At 48.7% G+C, this 21,139-nt stretch overlaps 6 protein-coding genes across 6 annotated transcripts; 3 read left to right on the top strand and 3 right to left on the bottom strand.

Moving 5' to 3' along the window:
• Window positions 1-605: 605 nt before the first annotated feature.
• YBT1_1 (ATP-dependent bile acid permease) lies at window positions 606-5,319 on the bottom strand (the record flags this gene model as incomplete). Its single annotated transcript, XM_031146385.1, has 4 exons — window positions 606-3,657; window positions 3,789-4,177; window positions 4,318-5,106; window positions 5,182-5,319. The coding sequence occupies 4 exons, from the start codon at window positions 5,317-5,319 to the stop codon at window positions 606-608; spliced, it is 4,368 nt and encodes a 1,455-aa protein (XP_031008088.1).
• Window positions 5,320-8,534: 3,215 nt separating this feature from the next.
• Window positions 8,535-10,507, top strand: atB_1 (Efflux pump; the record flags this gene model as incomplete). The annotated part of the gene is made up of 2 exons (XM_031146386.1): window positions 8,535-10,071; window positions 10,122-10,507. The coding sequence occupies 2 exons, from the start codon at window positions 8,535-8,537 to the stop codon at window positions 10,505-10,507; spliced, it is 1,923 nt and encodes a 640-aa protein (XP_031008087.1).
• Window positions 10,508-11,389: 882 nt separating this feature from the next.
• On the top strand, window positions 11,390-12,398 carry LHYA1_G001404 (uncharacterized protein; the record flags this gene model as incomplete). Its single annotated transcript, XM_031146387.1, has 3 exons — window positions 11,390-11,531; window positions 11,791-11,964; window positions 12,205-12,398. The coding sequence occupies 3 exons, from the start codon at window positions 11,390-11,392 to the stop codon at window positions 12,396-12,398; spliced, it is 510 nt and encodes a 169-aa protein (XP_031008094.1).
• A 4,282-nt stretch (window positions 12,399-16,680) lies between these two features.
• On the bottom strand, window positions 16,681-17,127 carry LHYA1_G001405 (uncharacterized protein; the record flags this gene model as incomplete). Its single annotated transcript, XM_031146388.1, has 3 exons — window positions 16,681-16,815; window positions 16,953-17,048; window positions 17,086-17,127. The coding sequence occupies 3 exons, from the start codon at window positions 17,125-17,127 to the stop codon at window positions 16,681-16,683; spliced, it is 273 nt and encodes a 90-aa protein (XP_031008093.1).
• A 720-nt stretch (window positions 17,128-17,847) lies between these two features.
• NMRAL1_1 (NmrA-like family domain-containing protein) lies at window positions 17,848-19,044 on the top strand (the record flags this gene model as incomplete). Its single annotated transcript, XM_031146389.1, has 4 exons — window positions 17,848-17,889; window positions 17,943-18,467; window positions 18,554-18,901; window positions 18,961-19,044. The coding sequence occupies 4 exons, from the start codon at window positions 17,848-17,850 to the stop codon at window positions 19,042-19,044; spliced, it is 999 nt and encodes a 332-aa protein (XP_031008092.1).
• Window positions 19,045-19,647: 603 nt separating this feature from the next.
• Window positions 19,648-21,037, bottom strand: SPBC428.14 (putative acyltransferase; the record flags this gene model as incomplete). The annotated part of the gene is made up of 4 exons (XM_031146390.1): window positions 19,648-20,044; window positions 20,090-20,541; window positions 20,586-20,829; window positions 20,874-21,037. The coding sequence occupies 4 exons, from the start codon at window positions 21,035-21,037 to the stop codon at window positions 19,648-19,650; spliced, it is 1,257 nt and encodes a 418-aa protein (XP_031008091.1).
• Between the last annotated feature and the right edge of the window lie 102 nt (window positions 21,038-21,139).

Consider the following 21,139-nt stretch of genomic DNA (forward strand, 5'->3'; position numbering starts at 1 on the left):
GTGATTCGTACCTCAGGCTTGCAATTGGGTTCTCGCAGTTTTACAAACAACGGTAAATCAAACGCGCTGGATGTAGACTTCGATTGCTCATGTCCGTCGCGACTGGTGGAGAAGTACTGACTTCCTCTCCCTCGGATGATGATTCAGAAGGTGTGTCTCTAGCTGGAGCTCGAGACTTCATCATGGATGGATGGATCGGCTTGGCGTTCACGAGTATCTATCTGGGCTCCGTCTCGAGAAAATTGCGATGTGGAAGGGATTGAAGAACCTTGCAAGTCAACTAAGCAGGAGAATACTTCAATACATACTCAATCGCCGGTCCATATCTTGCGCGGACTAGGGAACGGACGAATAGTGACATGGTGAATCGGGATGGATTTTAGGGGACTTCACTTGAGCTTTTCAAAACATGTTTAGAGTGACTTTTGGTGGGTATTGTAGCAAGCAAGCAAGCAAAGATTCTAGGATTTGCTGGAAATAACTCTATCTCGGGCGTAGTTGAATTCCATCCTACTATGAACACCTTGAATTTCAACCTTCCCCGCAACTTTTTTAGACAACACATACATATACACAAGTTTTCCCCCTTCCCTCCCTCCACACACTCACTCCATAACGCCATCAACCCCCCTCCTTACCTCCAGCACCCTCCCCCGTCCAAGCACAACACACCCATCAGCGCCCCTAACAGCCTCCAAACGATGGGCAACAACAAGCACCGTACTCCCACCCAATTCCTCCCTCAACAGCCCCAAGATCCTCCCCGCCGTCTCCCCATCAATACTCGCCGTCGCCTCATCCATAACCACCACCGCACTCCTGCGCAGCAGCGCCCTAGCCAGACCTACCAGCTGCCTCTGCCCCTGGCTCAGGTTCCGGCCCCCGGTATCGACATGCGTGGCGAGCGTCCAGCCGTGCTTGCCCGCTACTTTGGCGAGCACAGTGGCGCATTCCGAGTTGGAGAATTCGTCCAGCGGGTCGAGGTTCGCGCGCATGCTGCCGGGGAAGAGGATGGGGTCTTGCGCGAGGAAGGTGATGCGTTTGCGCAACGCTTGCGTGTTGATGGTCGCTATGTCTATCCCGTCGATGATTATGCGTCCGGAGGACGGGAGAGTTGTGGCGAGTAGGGAGAGCGCGAGGGTGCTTTTGCCGGAGCCGGTGCGGCCGGTGAGCGCGGTGGTGCTGCCGCCCGCGATCGTGAGGGAGATGTCTGAAAGGGCTGGGTCGAGGTGTGGCGCGTAGTGGATGGTGACGTTTTCGAAGACGATGTCGCCATTGAGGCGGGGCCAGTAGGCGGGCGGGTCAATTTGACCGGGGGGTTCTTGGGGGAGGTGGAGCAGTTCGACGACGCGTTCTACTGAGACGAAGTCCATTTGTAGTTGGCCATATTGTTTGCAGAGGAGGTGAGTGCCGAGGACGAATTTGCCGGCGGCGGTTAGGAGGAAGGCGGTTAGGCCGGGGGAGACGCCGGTATAGAGGGCCATGGTTGTCATGAGGAAGGTGGAGATGGCGGAGAGGTTGTCGAAGCGGTACATTAGCCATGCTTGGAGACTCCAGTAGAAGTGATCCATTTTTTGGAATTTGTCCGTCACGGTTATGACTCTAGCTTGGAAGAGGTGCGAGACTTTGAAGGCTCGGATGCTGGTAAGACCTGTAGCGAGTTCTCCGAAATTGGAAATGAGAGGGCTCAAGGAAACCATTTCCAAGCGGCGGAGACTTTGAGATGTAGGGAGGAAGTGCATGAATATGACGACAAATGCTATGGTGAGAGCAATGGCGAATATGAGGAACGGCGGGGTTACTGATCCAATAACCACGATGGATGATATCCAAGAAATAGATAGAACAGCCACATTCTGGAACTGATTGCTGATGTTACCATCTATGGTGTTGATATCAGACGTGAGGCGGTTCATCAAACGGCCAACAGGTGTGACATCGTAGAAGCGGAATGTGGCGTGGGTAACTCGGGTCATGACCCTTTCAAACATATTCTTCCCTGCCTGGTAGATTATGACCAACATAAATGCTTGAGATATTAGATATGTAATAGACTGAGCGGCGGCAATGAGAAAGAATCCAATGAGCCAGGGCCGAATGTTCGTTTCTGGGTTGGGCAGGTTTCCAAACGGACCAGAAGTGGCTCTCTCATCTCGATCACCATAGGCTTCACCCCATTGTTTGAGGAACCAAGTCTCTCCAACATCAATAACTCGATATAAAGCAAGGACAATGATAAGGACAAACCACCACCTGAGCTTTCCCGCTTTGATATATTCCCAGTAAATGGAAGCTTTGACGCCACCGTGAGCTCGATGTTCATCTTCCATGAATTTATCAGGAGCCGCAAGTTGTTGTACCTCATCTGTAGAGTCCTCTTCAGTGACAGGCTCTTCTGGAGTAGCTCCATGTAAGTCCTCTGAAGCAATCGATTCCGCCTCAATAACGCGGGCTTCACCATCCACCATGTGAACGATCTGGTCCGCCAACCCGAGGCAGAGTTCCGTACGGTGCGTAACAAGTATCGCGGTCCTGTCTTTCAACAATGGACCAGAGAGACACTTCCGGACAATGGATTCCGCTGTGTGGTGGTCCAGTGCCGAAAGTGGATCATCGAGTAGTAGGATATTGGCTCTGGAATATACAGCTCTAGCAAGAGAGAGACGAGCCTTTTGCCCGCCTGAAAGACCAACGCCGTTCTCGCCTACAAGAGACAGATCACCGTGTTTGAAATTCGCCATGTCTGGAATCAGCGCGCATGCCTCGAGGACTTGTTTGTAGCGTAATTCTTCGTATGGGGAAGAGAAGAGAATGTTTTCTCGGATACTCATGGACTGTAGCCAGGGGGTTTGAGCACAGTATCCAACTGGGTCATTTGCTCGATCGTATTCGCCACTCAACCGGTCAAGCTCACCAAGTAATGCTTGGAGTAAGGCAGTTTTCCCCGCACCAACCTCTCCGTAGATGACCGTCAGTCCTGTTGGGAAGGAGAGGGTAATGTTGCTAAGAACAGGTTCAGTCGCCCCTGGCCACGCAAACGAAGCATCCTTCATTTCAAGTTTGGTATTCAAACCCTGCCCAGTGTCCGCATTTTCCTTTTCAGGTTCACTCATGAATTCTTCCAGTCGAGTAACAGAGACCTTGGCATTCAACAATACGGTAATTAGATTCGGTACTTCGCGAAGACTGGTCTCCATCATACTGAATAGCTGCAATGCCGGGAACGCAACATCGACTGTCAATGGCTGGCCCGCCCAAACAGTATACGCATAAAACGCAACCACTGGGAACATGCCACTAGCAAACGAATTCGTAAACGCAATGAGAATGCGCCACAGCGCAGTGATGATTCTCAACGTCAACTCGTGCTGTCTAGCTTCCATGATACGAGCTAGCCAAACATCTTGCCAGCCGTAGTAGCGTAGATGCCGGATAGCTTCAACTAGCTGCCCGATCTTGTGGAGTTTGTTGTCTGTTGCTATGCGGCGGTCTTTCTCCCAGCTTAAGAGGGCGCGTGCGATTAAAGCATTGATGGCTTGGGCTATAAAGACTGTTACGACGCCGATTAGGCAGGGCCATCCGATTAGTCGCCAGATTAGAACGACGGAGAAGACCAAGCCCAGAGGTTGGGACACGAGGGACGAGAATTCCCAGAAGCTGAGGGAGTCAGCAAAAGTATCATGGTTGGATTTTAGAGGAGATAACAAACCGTTGAGAGACTTCATAAGCGTCGAAGCTGGTGGGAATTGTGTTAGTGTTTGACTCCGATTATGGGCCTGAAGACTTACCGCATGAGATTCATGATCTTCCCCATAGAAGCCAGTTCAGGGGATTTCTCCGGCACACTTTCCAGCACCGGCGTTTTTTTCTTGGACTGAAAAGGTTTCTTGAGATATTCCACCGCTTTTCCCCATCTCGATCGACGCACAATTTTGACCGAGCCATTTGTCCCATTCGTAGAATTGTGCTCTTCAGGTTTGCTACTGACACTAACCACCTTCCGCGACAGCGTTTTCTCATACAACATCGTAATCATCTCCCCCCTCGACCTCTCATACGCCCGTCTCCCATACCAAAGACTGAAGACAGAAGATTGGCTCCCAACAAACCTCAGAACGAGCGAAAACAGCGCATATGTCAACGCAGCGCGTTTCGGCGCCCGATGATCCTCCATACTCTGCAGAATTTTCTGCAATAGTACCGGTGCGGAGAAATCTATTTCTGCATCAGCAAACCAAAGTCCCACTTGTTCACTCAGATAGGAAAGTTTTTCGTACTTGCAAAAAGCTCAAGGATGCTAAGAACCGAGATAATAACTAAATCCAACCCATTAGCCTCAACCAGCCGCCTCAACACCGAGCCTTTCAACTCCCGGAACCGATCATGCAAGATGCGATGCTGGAATTCGTAGCTGAGCGACCATACATCTTCGTCATTGAGCTGTCGAGCGTTCCCCAGATCGATCAGCGGTTTCATCCATGAGACGGACATGAACTGCCAAAGCGTCAGATCATCTTCCGGACTGCGCAGCTTGTCTGTGGGTGGACCGAACGTGGGGCTGATAGTAGCGCGAGGCAGAGATGGGTCGCGCAAGGGCATGTGCAAAACTACTAAGATGGCGATGAGGGAGGTGATGAGTGCTAGGATAGCGGGGATGTCTTCGCGGGAGGTAGAGAAGAATTTGTCGATAAGGACTATTGCCTGAGTAGCAAAAATGCTGGTATACAAAACGAGCAATGCTTTTGGCGTCTTTGCCGGACGCTGGAGAGTAACAATAAGGCATGCAATTGCCCATGATGCAGCTGGGTATATTGCCACCAGCCGAAGCTTGGGACGAAATACCGAGACCGTTTGCAAGATGAATCCCACCAGAGACGCAAGAAGCAGGGTTCCTGACAGAAAAGTAAAATGCCGCTTCTTCTTAGGGAGAAGCTCTTCTTGCTGCTCGGGGATCTCGTGGATGAAAACTCGGAGCCATTTTGGTGTCACTTTGCGCGTTGGCAGGAGTTGGAGCACGAAGCCAAGGAGGATGCATAGGGTGATGGCTGCGGGGATTGCTGAGATGAGTGGTAGGGCACAAGGTTCGAATCGGGCATTTACTGGATCCTAAATTTCATAATCATCAGTTTCGGTTTGAAAGAATGAAGATATATGAGGATATAAATTTTCAAGGTCACGTACCCAAACCCTCTTACAACCTCCACCCACACTAACCCCGCCTTCCTCCACCTCCACATCCACCTCCAGGAATGCAGAAGGGTAAGCAGCAAAACCCTGGAATCGCGGCGCGGAATAATCTTGCACTATGAATTGCGCCATCCCGGATTGACAATTGAGAGGCCTAGATTGCCGTTACTCATTGTTGTGGATGTAGATGCAATTATTCGTGATGTAGTACACCGCTAGTTAAAGAGAGAGGAGACGAAATCCCACTTTGACGATTTATCGATTTATTGTATAGTAGCGCCGAGGTTTCCCCATGGATTGTGGGGTTTGGGTGGGCCCGCTTTAAATCCGTGCAGTCGCTATAGTATTCTAGACTTTGGTAGTGACTACAGCTAGTATCACAAGAAAGGAGTTTAGAAAGACAATGTTTAAACGCAGAAGTGTGCATATTTCTCTTCATTAATGTACGAGTATCCTCGTTTAGCATGAAAGCTCTAGCTAGCTAAGAGGGAATCCACGCCCGAGTATGGCCTATATTTCTAGCTAAAGGGGCACTGTTTGACTGCGCCTCGGAAGTGTTGTGTTGAATACCGTTGATGGCGGGCCATTCTGGGAGCGTGGTTACTTTGCCTAGAAGTGGGTGTTGGAGCCAGATGGAAACAGTGTTTGTATGAAGGTTGTAGGCGACTACTTGTCCGAGTCTGGACTCAGCCATGAGGAGGATACCGGATGGAAGCATGGTGCCACCGTTAAGCCAGAGCGCATGTGAGACGTTTGCGAGCTTTGAACAGAGATGGTGGGATGGGATGATGGGTTGAAAGCGCGGAGATCGAGGCGGTGGATGGACCATGTTCCTGCTTTGCCGTGGGTGCCGGAAAATATGTAGAATATATCTGGGGTGTTGGGGTCTTCGACCAGCGCTCCGGCTACGTTGTTGCTGCCGTATGCGGTTTCTTCTGAGCTGGGTTGTAGGTTTGGCGAGGAGTTGAAGGTGTGAAGGGTGAGGAGTGTGGACTGGGGGTCTAAGTAGAAAATCTCGCCAGAGATCATGCTGGATATTAGAAGAGTGCCATTTAAGCGGGCTGCGATGTTCTCGAGGAACGTGCCGATGAGGAAGATTGCGATTGTTATAAAGGGGATTAGGGCTGTTACGCCGGGGTCGTGGATGGCAGGCCCTGCTGCCATTTTAGAGAGAGATTTTGTGCTCGAGGAAAAGAGCAAGAAGGAAGCTGGTACCAATTGCAATTCAAGAATGAGAAAAAAACCGAATTTATTATTCGATATTCGATACAAATCATAATGATATATACTCCAAGCACTTGCCAGAAATGACCGTAACTTGCAAATGCATCTGTTGTCCCACCCGAGATAATGCTCACAAAGCCGTTCTGGCATTCTTAGTCTCCCTGGCGATCATTCATTGGTGCTGCTGATGATACACTGTTGAAGAAGAAAATGAGATATGAGATGGTCTCCCGACCGGTTGCCTGAAGAGGATTATTTCTCCAACGACCCCGCTTGGCTTAATAAGGCTTTGGTTTGGCAAGTTTCCAACGGCACATGACTGGAAACGTAAAAGCACGTGATATTGGGAAGTAAGACTCAACCAGGATTAATGATAGAAACACTGAATTGGAGATTGTCTTTCCAGATCTGGGGAATCTGGAGACTCCTTTCGGGGCCCCCGTATCTGGAAAAGGGAGAAGGAAGATTTGAGGGATTTGTTGTGTAATTCTTTGCTCGAACTGGAGATATAAAATGCAGGTCTTTCGCCAAGAGCCCCTGATGCAATGTCACGCCGCACGCACATTCCCCATCTTTTTTTGGAAAAGTCTGCAATGAAGGATCGAAGAAGATTCTAGCGTAGGAGTAGAGGCATGTTTCAATTAGTAAATTACGAAGTAGAGTACTGTAAATAATAATGTCTCAGATCATCCGACGTATTACTTTGAAGTGCTTCTAAAAAAGAATGTCGCGCAAGTCGATCTTCTTAGGCAAATCTAGGCCAGGCAACAGAGGTAGACCTTGACCTTTTTCTTGGTTCTGATGGCTTGTGGTGCGTGGGCCATGCCGTGCCGTCTCTTGGCGGGGGAGAAGCGATTGCTTGTTTCGAACTTGGTTTGCCAGGCTGGAGATCACCCTTGTGTGGCTAGAGCAAGTAGGTAAGTGTAAGTGGAGGTGGAGGTGGGCGGTGAGGCTCAAGCGCCACCGATCATGGATGTTGGATGCAACCATCGTGAGACGATTGCCCCCCAATCTTCTCCTCTCAGGTAGAGAGTATTTCCTCTTCATAAGTGATCCCATAAGTGGGAGGTGGGGAAGTGGAATTGCAACGCGGAGAGTTATTATTATGGATCAATGTTGAATTTTGTCGTTCGTTTCTTACTGTACAGTACAAAAAGAAATACTTGCTAGCGTGTGACGTCACTAGCATCCGACATTGTTATTGATTGGTGCTTGACTGCTTGAATGCTTGCTTTTTTCCTTTCAAATCCTTCCTCCTTCGCGCACTTCCTTCCCACATTTCCTTCCCTTCTCTCTACGGATCTCTACGGAGGTATAGGGAGGGTACTCTACCCCAGGTTTCAAGCCAGGATACCCGGCAGGATACCCGGTCAGCCTGGCCAGGTGATACCAGATCATGACGGAGTGTACGTTTGGTTTAGAATAGTCTCGTATAGTAGAATATGCCAGATGGATGCGCGCGCATTCCAATGCCAATCTTCTCACGTTAGCAGTCGGCCATTCCGCTTCTTCTCTAAGGCAGCACAAAGATGAGATGAGAACGAAGCCTTTTCCACCAGGCTTACTTGAAAGTACTATCTCCGTACGGCCAATTTGTGGATTCTTGCACCAGAATGGACTGATTATAGTCGTGGGCTCCACTATCTGACGAGCTACTTGAGTAATAATCGCGAGCTAGTACAAAATTATGCATGTATGGCGGGCTAGTTGTATCCTTATGTAATGACGTAGTCTCACTAGCGTCGTGGTGGCATGGATCGTGGGTTCCACAAAACCCAACTCCAGTACCCCCAACAAGGTCTCGTGGTCTCGAGGATTGCAGAATCCTTGAGGGCGGGGCTAATCTTTTATCGTGATGGCAAGTAAGGTATAGTACGAATAGTACGAGGTATATGTAAGTTGCTTTTCCCACTTCTCATCAATCACTTTGTGGCCCTCATCCCCAACCCCGCCCCTTTGTGAGACACCCACCCTTCTATACATTCCTTGTTTATCAGGGTTGCATGACGACAACCTTTGGATCCCGTCATCAACATCAACATCAATAGTTGACAAGTATTACATTTTCGCATCCATTGAAAACTGCGCATAATTCCAATTGAGTCCTCACTTGCCTCATCAACATGTCTACACCAAACGAAAAGACGGGCCAGGCGCCAATCACCCCCGTCCTCAACGGAGATACGATGAACGAGAAGAACATCCATGATTCCGAATCGTCGTCGGCCACCAAAACCGAAGACGCAGAAAGAGCACCCGCCCAACCTCACGCTCATACCCATTGGGGCGAAAATAGAGTGGTGGAGCCGAATGATGTCCAGGATATGCCACCCGTGGAAAAGGCCGGCACATATGACAAGATTGAGCTTACCGAAGACGACTGCTACGACGAGCTAGGATTCGGCTTCCCAGAATGGAGGAAATGGATGATTCTCAGCGTCATCTTCCTCGTCCAAGTCTCCATGAACTTCAACACCTCCCTCTACTCCAACGCCATCTCGGGCTCCACCAACCACCCCGAACATATCGGTATTTCAAAACAATTTGGTGTCAGTGAACAGGCAGCTCGATGCGGTGCGGTGATCTTCTTGATTCTGTACGCTTTCGGTTGCGAGTTATGGGCTCCTTGGAGTGAAGAGTTGGGCCGAAAACCAATCCTACAGCTCAGTCTGTTGTTGGTCAACATTTGGCAAATCCCAGTTGCACTCGCACCCAACTTTGCTACCGTCATGGTCGGCAGAGCTTTAGGTGGACTCTCTTCTGCTGGTGGTTCCGTCACTCTCGGTATGATTGCAGACATGTGGGAGCCTGACCATCAGCAATACGCCGTTGCATTTGTCGTTTTCTCTTCCGTCGGTGGATCGATTTTTGGCCCAATCATTGGTGGTTTCAGTCAAGAGTTCCTGGACTGGAGATGGAGTATCTGGATCCAACTCATCTTTGGAGGATTCGTCCAGGTTCTACATATGGTCCTCGTACCTGAAACTAGGAGTACGATCATGATGGACAATATTGCCAAGAAGAGACGCAAGAATAATGTAGATGCCAACATCTGGGGACCTAATGAGCTTGTTCCGTTCTGGGATCGCTTCTCCGCCAAGGAGATCCTGATCACATGGATCCGACCGTTCAAGATGTTCCTTACCGAGCCCATTGTCCTGACTTTGTCCCTTCTCTCTGGTTTCTCCGATGCCCTCATCTTCATGTTCATTCAATCCTTCGCCATCGTTTACAAGCAATGGGGCTTCGGAACCGTCGAGATTGGTCTTACCTTTATCGCCATCGGTGTGGGCTACACTATCAGCTGGATTTCTTTCATCCCAGCCATCAGGCGCAACATCGCCGAACGCAAGGCAAAGCCCGACGACGAGAGAGCTCAATACGAGTCCCGTCTCTGGTGGCTGCTCTACACGGCACCTTGTCTCCCAATCGGCCTAATTGGTTTTGCTTGGACATGCACAGGCCCACCAATTCACTGGATAGGATCCATGATCTTCGCAGCCATTGTCGGTATCGCAAATTATGCCATCTACATGGCAACGATTGATTACATGATCTGCGCCTATGGTCCCTACTCGGCTTCTGCAACCGGTGGTAATGGATGGTCGAGAGATTTCCTCGCTGGTGTACTGACTGTTCCTGCTACTCCTTTCTTTAGCAGTAAGCTTATTGATTGTCCACATTTTGGTCCATACTAACATTTCTCCCAGACATTGGCTCTAACCCCCTCGCCTACGCATCTACCATCCTCTTCTGTATCTCCTTCGTCCTCGTGATGGCCGTCTATGTAATCTACTGGAAAGGTCCCGTCCTCCGTCACCGATCTCCCTTTGCTCAGCAACTCGAAGCTGCACGCAACGAACACAGCGAGCGTCGCGAATCTCGTGTACCCATGGGCTCCCGTGCCAACTCCTTCGCACGATCCGCCCAGAATGTTTCGATTAGACAAAATCTTGGATCCCGACAGAACAGCTATGTTGGGGGAGCGAAGCGGACCCCGACTGCTAGCAGGAAAAATAGTGGTGTTGGGGTCCGAGGGGCTGGTACTCCGACACATAGGACACCTGCTGGGTCCAGAAGGCCTAGCAATGTGTAAGATGCATACGGTATCAAGTATGTAGGTGTGGATAAATACTTGTTTAGTTTGGGCTGTATTATATATGGCGCATTGCCATTCCGTCTGGAGTTTTGAGAATGGGCTGTTAATATGCATTGGATAAGAGATAAGCTTGAGACTTACATTCACTGTTAATTGGGATAAGCCGCGATACCCTGGGAACATTGCGGTAAAGTAGAGTACCTATACTGTCTTGCTTGCTTCACTTATTTTAAAATAAAAGCACTTGTTATATAATTCTAAATGTTGAGAAAATTCCATTTATTCTCCATTACCTTACCCCGCATTAGCCCAAGCGCTTGCTCTTATCGCTAGTCCCCCACTTTCCTTGTACAACATCGTACAACAGTTAAGGTCAACTTGAAATCTAAAGACTTTCCTTCCTTCTTTCTTCTTCACACCATCACATGACGTGTACCCCTCCCCTCTCCTCCCATTCCATCTCATCCATCAATCACCCATGGCCTCCAACACTCACACGCATTTCACAAGCCCAACTACATATTCCTGGTCAGTTTTATAACTCCTATCTTCTCGACATACCATATCATATCACATGGTATGATGTGGTATGGTGGTATACTAACCGGAAGGAATACCTAGGCAATCCCTCCTCCCGCCCGGTACAGGCACAGCTAGATCTGATCATGAACCGCCGTATACGCATACATACCCAGTGCTCCTACCTACGGGGCAGGTTTTAGACCTGCCTATACGTTCGCTTCCTTTGCCTAGAATAGAAATAGGAACAGACTCGAGAATAAGCACAGAAACACCCCAGGCCCAAGTACAACCACAGTGCGCAGTAGCCTCCCTGCTCATCTCACATGCTTCATTCGCTGTCTCTGCTTCGCTGGAAAAATGTCTGGTGGAGCTGCTGGGGGGGTTAGAGTGGAGGGGAAGGAGGGAGAGGGAGGGCGGGAGGTGGAGGTGGAGGTTGTGATTGGACTGCCAACGTTGGGGTTGGGTCCTGCGGCTGCGGTGGCCAGGGGGTTGGGGCTTGGTACGTTGTTATGTGACTTTTACTCCGTCCGTACTGTATCCCCGTTTGTGTATTGCACTCTTTGGTTAATCGTTGTTGGAGTCCTTCTTGTTTGCAAGTTGCTTTTGCTTTTGAATTTCAATTACATTCAGAATCAGGTTTCCGATTAAATTTATGTCTTTGAATTTCCATTTGCTTTTTGTCTTTCTTCCTTTCTTCCTAATGCTATACGGAGTATGAACGGGAAAAATCTTCCCTTGATTAACGCGCTATAATATAGATCGGTATATCCCCCTCGGCTACTCCCGAAAGTTCTGGTACGACGACAAGCTCTCGACGCTCATATCCTCTATCACGTCCCCCGATGGCCAAAAACGCGTTTACTTGGATCCGAATCTGCTGGAGCTGGTCAGGGGGAAGAAGGTCGTTATTGTGGATGATGCTGTTAGTTCTGGTATGTTTGCTCCTTAAGCTCAACTTTTACTTCCTCCATCCATCCATCCATCCATCCATCCCTTTCGATAAAGCCCCAGTCCTATTTCTCTCCTTCTATCTACCGCACCAACAGATGATGCTCGCCTAAACATTACTTTACGGGCAGCTTTTATTCGTGCAAAGGGAACAAGGAGGAATGGGTTACTTTACTCTATATACTTTCCTATATTATATAATTATACTAACAAAAAGACCCCAGGGAAAACCCTAAACGCCATCTGGAACTTCCTCACGTCCCCCGCAATCGGTTGCCAAGTCATCGCAGCAGGCGTGCTGATGAAGCAGGGCGGGAAATGGAGGGACGTTTTAGGGGAGGAGAGGGCGCGGCACGTGGTGGGCGTTTTCGAGAGTCCGGTGCTGAGGGCTGTGGAGGGGGGGTGGGATTTAGCTTAGGGTTGGGATGAGATGGGGTGGGAAGGAGATGGGGTGGGAAGGAGGGTGCGATCATGGCTGATGCCTTCCTTGCAAAGCACTAGAGAATTTGAGAGATCGAAATTACCCTGTACTTGGTGTTGTCGCATCAAATCAAGCCTAGCGCGTAGCAGGGTCATGCTATAAAACCCCACAATCTCAGCTCCAACCGTGCCATCCCATCCTAACAATAGCCTGTCAAACGTAGATAACTTACTTATAATACGTCTCCCCCACCGGCGTTAGCTTGTCTATTTCTATATCTCATTGTCACATTTATCGGTTGATTAATCATAATACACCTGCCGAAGAAATCTAACTTATGAAGGATATTCCGTTGTACAGATAGTGTTCCGACCCACTCCAGCCAACCTATCCCCAAGTAATATCTCATGCCATAAACCAGATGCCCTCAACCAGCCCACACGCTACCTCTATAGTTGAACACGGCTCCAAATCTACACGTCATGACCCGACACCCCTCAACCCTCTCGATCAAATGCCCGCAGTCCGGACACTTGGTCCACCCACTCGCAAACGCGAGATCCAGCGCAGCGCGCTCGCTCTCCTCCTCCTGCTCTTTCAGAGCATCACTCCTACGATCCAAGGCCTCCTGCGTTTCCTGGCCCGTCTGCGGATTCCGTGGGGAAGGAAGGAAGGAAGGAATGGATGGATGATGCTTTTTGAAAGCAACCTTACGTCCGAAATACTCTCCATAGTAACTATGTCTACATTCCAGATGAGCCATCTAATCCCCCGTTCCTCTGTTCCATACAAGCAAGGCACCGATGTCGTCTAGGAGGTAGCCGTGTTTGTGTTCTCTGGCGCTCGCTTCTTTGATCCTTCCCTTGCAATTGCCCTACTTCTTCTGCCCTTCTTCTCCTACCCCAGCTCGAGCCTCCCTCTCCCTCCGTCCAAGCAGGCGCCTGAGGCCGTGGGAAAGGCTCCCAGAGATATGTGGGGTTGTGGTGTTGAGGTTCCAGACCGCGGGCGTGGGGATTATTATGCGCATGCGCTTGTCGGTGCAATAGATCTGTCTGTTCTGCACCATCTGCCAGAAGTGGCTCGAAAGACACGGTTTCGTATCTGAGCAGGAAAGGATCTGCAGAAGAATTATTCTCGTAAGAACTTTGTTGTTCCTGTTGCGTGCCGTGGCTTAGTTGTTGAGATTGTGATGGTGCCGTTCGATCGTTACTGTTCATATGAGAGGGCTGATGCTGCATACCATGTCTTTGCTGTTGACTTGGCATCGCGCCGCCATGATCTTCTTGATAAAACGACGGAGAATTCCCCCTATCGCTTCTTCTCATGTCAGCCCTTTCTTCTCTCGGAGCTGTCAAATGTCGATGATACTCGTTCTCTCCCAACATACTCCTATAAGTAGCATGAGTTTTCAAAGCCATCGCTGCCATTTCTTCATCTGCTCTCTGCCGTTCACGATCCGTATGCCGGGACCAGGGCAAGGATGGACGCTGCTCAGTCGGTTGCTATAACCGAGAAGGGAACTGCTAAGGTGGATGAAAAGATGCTCCATGTGGTGCACGAGCTGCGTCCATAGCACCCATGTGAGAAGGCTGCAATGGTGGGTGGAATGGGCCATCATCTTGACGGCTTAATATACCACCAGTCCCCCCAACCGTAGCACCCCACGCATCTTGAGTTTGCATACCGAAACAACTTTCTGGTAATGGCCCGAAACTCGAATTGTAACCATGGTGGATAGGTCTTTTACCTCGTCCTTGATCTCTTGTCAAACGTTCATTCTCGAGCTCAGGTTGACGGCTGTATCCTAGATATTCCGAGTTGCGATCGATAGCAGCTCGCCGTGCGTGGGTCCAAGAAGTCTCTTGAGATTCGGACACAGCTTGGTTATACCTTTGATGTCTGTTGGCATGGGTATATTCTTCATTAGATTGCTCTTGTAATGATGGCTGTGGAGGTCGCAGTGGTTGTCCCGATGGTGCAGGTCTAGCTATATATCTCTCAGATCTAGAGCGGCCTATAGCTAAATTATTCAGTCGTGTACTAGGCTGATACGAACCAGCCTTGGGGTCGGGGAACATGTAGAGTTTGTTGGCAGAGAAGAAGACGAAGAAAGGTTGCGTTTGTTACAGTATGACAGACAGTATGGTCGTTCTTGGTTAGGTTAGTGTTTGAGAAGTCTTCTTCTGAAGCCGCGGAGCTGAAAAAGAGAGAGTTGCGGTATCTGTTCTAGAAGCGAAAAGTAAGGCCAAGGATGCATGAAGTTTAGTAATCCGGGTGTAGTCTTTACGACGCGGGAAGAGATTTCGTAATCTGTCGTTTGCTGTCGAAGATGGGGGATGGAGAAAGAGATTTGTCGTCGCAGTCTTTACGGCTGCCTATATAGAAGTCAGGCGGAAGGTTTTAGCGGTAGTGACTCCTATTAGACATTCAATATATTATTTTCCATCGATCGATCCACAACTAAAAGGTCATGTGTATGTATTGAATGAGCGACTAAGTTTCATTTCCAATCTGGTAAATATTATGGCATGGCATGGGTCATAACTTCCGGATCACAGAACTAGACAACGAATCAGATTATTACTTCGAAGCAAACAAGCTATAATGGAGGCAATTTCAAGTGTTGGAACTCACAGAGAGATTAAGCGAGCCATGTCTCGCTACCCCTGAAAGGGCCAAAAATCAACGCGATACGACTCCTTTGCGATTAGACCGCTTTCAGATCGATCAAGGCAGCTAATATTTCCCCCTTCACTGCAAATGCCCATATTATAAGACAGTGACAGAACTTCGCCAAGCCTCGAGTTAGAAAGGCTGCTCAGCTATATATACATACACGTGACTCAAAACCCCCTATCGTACGCACCCTTTAGATGGCAACGCGTCCACAGCCTTCTATTCTATACACATGGCCTACGAAGGTTTAAAATGTTCGGTGCTGTTTCATGATTGCAACAGAAATTTGTATGTTCTGTACAGAAGAATTGGGTTTGTTCTGCCGTAATCGCAACGCCGCCACTTGCACTTCTCATCGTAAACAGAATGTGCTATTGCAAGGGAAAACGCAGCTTATTTTAAATATTCTAATAGATCCATTTTGTATGTCTCACTCGTCCTTGATCCTGTCATCTCTTTACAAGTAAACTTTACAAGTAAAGCGTCGACATAACCCGGGCTAACAAACTTGGACAAAAACAGCGAAAGTCACTTGAACCCAAACCCTTTCATCCAGCGGAAATCATTGCTTAGCACCAAAAACAGTCTCTCGATCATGCTACAGAGACAAGAGCACGTAGTTGTTGATCATGGGATACGAGATTGTATCCGGGACATCAAAGTACTATATTTTTGATGGACGCAAATGCTGCTCAATTGATTTTGTCAGATTCGAAGATATAATATACTCCAGAGCACGATACAACACATGAATTCGAGCGCTGATCAGCTTGCTGTAACATGCTACAAGAAGCATCTGAACCCATAAATCATCGGCAGATGCTTTGGCAGCACTATCCATTCAGAGGTGTCCGGCCGTTCTGGACGTTCGATGCCCTTGACACTAGGCACTATTCTTGCAACTAACCTTCGAATTTAGATCTAAATGGGGAATCTTACGAAAGGGCGACTTTCAATCAGAGAGCTGGTATAACGTTGTGTGAATCTTTCACCTAGGCTTGTAGCAATTCATTGATACAATTTCAAAATGCTAAAGTCGTACATAAACCCATTGTCTCGATAGTACACAATCATAGTCTCAAATTTAGATCGCATTCGTTTGGTTTGGCACAACGTTAAGAGTAGAAATGAAGACGTGAGCTTTGATCAGCCAAGGCCTAAGAACCATTTGAGGTGCATCATTATCCCATTACTTGTGAGACATCCAAGCAGCTTCTGATCATCGCACCAGCCTAGCCTGAAAGCAGTAATGAAAACGACGCAGGAATAAAAACTCTTGCTCCATTCAGCCAACCCAGAAGTACCAACGCCAATGTAAAATCATCTCATCACTTGCGAGACATTCAAAAGCAGGATCTAGACTGTAACACAGCACTCCCGCCTCAACAGCATCATGACATCTCAATTTCATCAAGTCAGTGCACGTAGTAAAAGAAGTAACGCATTCCCATTGTCTCAATCTATGAGAGACATCCAGCGCAGCCTCTAGTACGTACCAACGCAACGCTAGTCAAAGAAGTACGCTCCATCCATATCCGATCAAATTATGCGCCTTCCCTTCCCTTCTCCTCCCCATCACCACCAACTCCCCGCATCGCACCCCTCACTCGGCAGTAGTGGAGGGAAAGTCCTTGGGCCAGCACTTCTCCTTGGGCCACAGCTTCTGGTCGTGGGTTTCGGCGTGGACTTCCAGTTGCTTGATGTTCGTGTTGACGATTTCTTTGCGGCAGTTGGCGCACTGTGGTGGATAGACTGGTTAGCGTTTTTCTTTCGTCGATGATAAGGAGGGAGGGGAAGGAAGAAGGGCAGTCAGAATTTGATGAGGGCTTCGGGTTTAGAATGTATTGAGATGACGATGAGATATTGGGGACGTACGATGGATGTTGGCTTCTTGGCTTTGACGGGTAGACCGTTGGCCTTGACGGGGGCGCGAGTTCCTGCTGCCTCTGCCTTCTTGTGGTCGCGTTGGATCTGTGATAAGAGATTAGCAGGCTTATATTGCAGATACGTGGGAATGAGAACTTGCCTTCATCTTCTTGGAGACAGGCATGTTTGCGGATAGTCTGCGGTCTGTGTTCTTGTGGGAGGGATTTTCTGGTTGGTTTTCGGAGAGTGGCGGGTGGTGGATGAAGGTGGACTCAGGTCGTTGTTGGAAATTCTGATTTTGCTGCGGCTATTAAAACATTTAAGCTTAAATCAAGACCCACTTTAAGGCCCTTGGTGGGGGTGGCTGTGGCTGTGGCTGTCCGTCCTTCTCTCCCCCTCGAAATGTGTTCCATCAAATCATAGATTTGACAACAGTATTTCTTATATGTAATCTACTATCATCTATATACAAAAAGTAGCAACCTTCGCATAAACGTTCTCACTTCTTTCGTTTTGTCAATTTCGGGTCGAACACTCAAGATTCCAGTATTTCTTATCGCATTTTCACCTTCGGAGCTCTTTCACCCCCCGAGATGCGATTGTTTGGCACGGAGGTTATTCTCAACTAGAATGTTGTGGCACGAATTTCTTATCGCATTGCATGTTGACTCCTTCGGTATTTTGTTCCTGGTATTTAGCTGAATACAAGCTTTGTTCTACTATTCGAGGTACCACTACGAACAAGAGATGTGTACTATAAGGGGAAACCTAGAAGTATATAAAGCCTCTTTCCTCCCTTCAAAAGTTACTCCTCAATCCTCCCAGCTACTTCTCCTCCCAAAGAACTTTACTGAGCCGTTCCATTTGATTTTAATTTCGTTGACACCTCCATCACTTCCAAATAATGTCAAAACTCATAGTGATAATCGGCATAACCGGCGTCCAAGTACTTCTCTCCTCCTTCCTTCCCATCTTCCTTCTAATTTCTAACAAACCTAGGGCGGATCCGTCGCCTCCCACTTCTCCACCCTCCCCGACTGGACCATCCGCGGCATAACCCGCTCCCCCACCTCCCCCACCGCATGCTCCCTCACAACCCGCGGAATCCCCCTCATGACCGCCAACCTCAATGACCCCAGCTCCCTCACCCTCGCCTTCGCCGGCGCCCATACCATCTTCAGCACCACCGATTTCTACACGCCCTTATACGATCCCCACACGCGGGCCCTGCTCAAAGACGGCCAAAGCATCAACGAATATTGCTATGAGCAGGAGCTCACGCAGGGGAAGAATGTAGCCGATGCTGCGGCGACGACAGAGGGGCTGCAGAGATTAGTGGTAAGTAGTTTGTGTGATGCGAGCGAGTGGAGTGGGGGGCTGTATACGGGAGTGTTTCATTTCGATGCGAAAGCGCGCGCGGTAAGGTACGTGAGGGATGTGTATCCGGAATTGGCGGCGAAGATGAGCGTGGTGCAAGTGGGGAATTATTTGAGCAACTGGCAGGGGAATCTGGGGATTTGGAAGGTATGTTTTTTTGTGTCCCGAGGAGACAAACTCGCAATGGGGGACTTGAAATTGGGAAATGAAATTGACGAATTGTATTCCTATAGGGACAAGATGGAGCTGTTTATTTAAGCGTGATTCAAGGAACAGGAACACAGGAACGGCCTCAAACCAACGTACCACAGGACCTAGGCCGTATCGTGCACGCAGCTCTACAAGTTGCACCGGGCAAGAACATCCTCGCCGCTAGTTTCTGCATGTCCTGGACCGAACAATTCGCGAGCTGGTGCGCGCTGAACGGGTTGAAGCATGGTGGATTGCACGAAATTACACTGGAGCAGTTTGAGAAATTCATCCCTATCCCTGGTCTCGGTCGGGAGATTGGGGAGATGATGCTTTTTGCAAGAGATTTTGGGTATGATGGCGGTGATCCTAGCGTTGTGCTGCCTGGCGATGTGAGTTCTGCCCTAGCCGGGAATGAATAACATTGTGAGATTAATACTGACACATATAGCTTGGTGTTGACTGTCCGCTGACCAGCTGGGAAGAGTATGTTAAGAGTGAAGATTGGTCGGAGGTGCTTGAGAAGCTGAAGTGAAGTGAAGTGAACAAATGGTTATGTGAATTATCATCGTACTAGTTTAAACGACGCGATAAATATTCCAAATGCCGTGTGGGAATAGTATCAATGTCTGCGATCTTGTACGGGCCTTGCTTGATAATATTCTTAAAGCTACCGAGTAAAAGCATCATCATATTTTTAACTCCAGACTAAAGCCCAACTTCTACACTACCGCGAGTTGAATGCCTTCATCAACAAGGAAAACAGGAATGTTGGGTGGGAATTGAATGTTCTTGTAGATGCGCCACTGGGCGAGGTCTTGGGACTCATCAGCACCTCGCATCGGGACAATAGCGACATGTTGACTTCAACAGGAGACTACAGCATTTGTTCACCATATATCAGGCGCTGTCTTCCTAGCGCATGTTTGGGATAGCCTTGCTTTGCGTACGCCCGATGTCCTGGGTATATGAATATGTCTATCATTCAAGTCAAACTGCTCCTCCCCCATCACGCTACCTAAACCCCCAATAGTGTACGTACGTACATGGTATATCCTCCCATCCATCCAATCAACCCTAAAACACAAAACCATCGCTCGCCCATGCACGCCATTGTTTCTAATGTATATCAATCTTGTTAAGCCATGTCCTTCCCGTAAAACATCCCGTTCCATACCCTCGCCAACGAACTCGCAATCAGTGCAGCCGTAGCCACCACGACGAAAATATTGGCCACTTCGTACCAATGCCCCAACTTGACTTGAACCTCGATGTGCTTTTCTTTCTCCTCGCCTGTAGTAGCGTCGTTGGTCACTTGCTGGCTTCCGGGAAACCTTCCAGTTGTAAGGTACTGCTCAATCAGAGCATCTTTCTCGTACCACCGCTCTCGCAGCCACGCGTCGAATTCTTCGGCATTGTCGAGTGGCATGTCTTTGATGGCGAATCGTCGCCAGTACATATTGACGGATGGTGGTACTTGGCCCCGTAGAGTCATGGATCGGAGAGTGTAGTAAGTTTCACCGAATTTTCCTCGTCTATTTCGATTAGCATTATCCTCACATGTTGAGGGAAGCACTTACGGCACGCCCTCATAAGCCATCGTACAGTCGTAAACATATTCCACAGTCCCCTTGAGTTCATTCAAAATGAAGAATGAACCCGTGCTACGAGGAAGAAGTGTATGTTCCATATTCTTGACTCCAATTTTATCTGCCCATTTTTTACTTTTCTTGCTCGTATTCTCACTTAGATTAGTGCCTTCTGGAAAGATCAAGAGCCACATCGGATCGAGTCCTGAGGTGCCTGACAACGGCCCGGAATGTACTGCCTTCAACTTATTAAGCCGGTGGGCAATTCGCGGCCGGTCAGTCTCCATTTTCCGGGACATGAAGATGAATCCGTAAAAGAGCATACCCCATCCGATAATTGGGATGTACTTCAAGGATTCCTTCAGCATGATGTATATGTGGCCGTGCATTTGGGGTTTATTCGTATACGCCACCCACCACAGATATTGCCATTCCGTATACAGCTATGAAAGTCAGCATTATTCCACCAGTCTAGTATGCCACGTACCTGGTGATTCGCCACCATAATCATTCTCTCGGGGAAATCGCATTCGATCCTCCCATCCGCAGTCTTTCGCAACTGCCCCGCCACAGACTCATCCCCGCTCACCCTCATCAATATGGGAGACCACCATTGTATCGCCGTTGTAATCATTATGCCGAAAGACTGTTTCGTAAGAGCCATGTAGGCATAGTAGAGGTCCTTGTTGATCCAGTATAACGGAATCCCGATCCACTGCGTCACACATATCCTAAACCTATTAGCATAGCTTTGGATGAAGGGCAGAGATCCTACGTGCAGCTTCCGCACAAGAACCAGGTTATGAACAGGAAGAATCGTATGGCTTGTATAATGCCTCCATGTCTAATATCTCCTCCTGGGTGCTCTTCCGGCGTGCCGGCAACACCGTTCGGCGCCGCTGTGCTCTTTTTTCTTTGTCTGATGCTAGATTCCGTCATGTTTATTGTACTTGTTGTACTGCAACATAATCAGCTCTTGCTGCTCATATGTTGCTCAAGAGGAGAGGCCTAGAGAGATGTCTCAGGAGCTTACCTAGTACC

This window comes from Lachnellula hyalina (genome assembly GCF_007821495.1).
Source record: "Lachnellula hyalina strain CBS 185.66 chromosome Unknown contig00019, whole genome shotgun sequence".
NCBI lineage: Eukaryota > Fungi > Ascomycota > Leotiomycetes > Helotiales > Lachnaceae > Lachnellula > Lachnellula hyalina.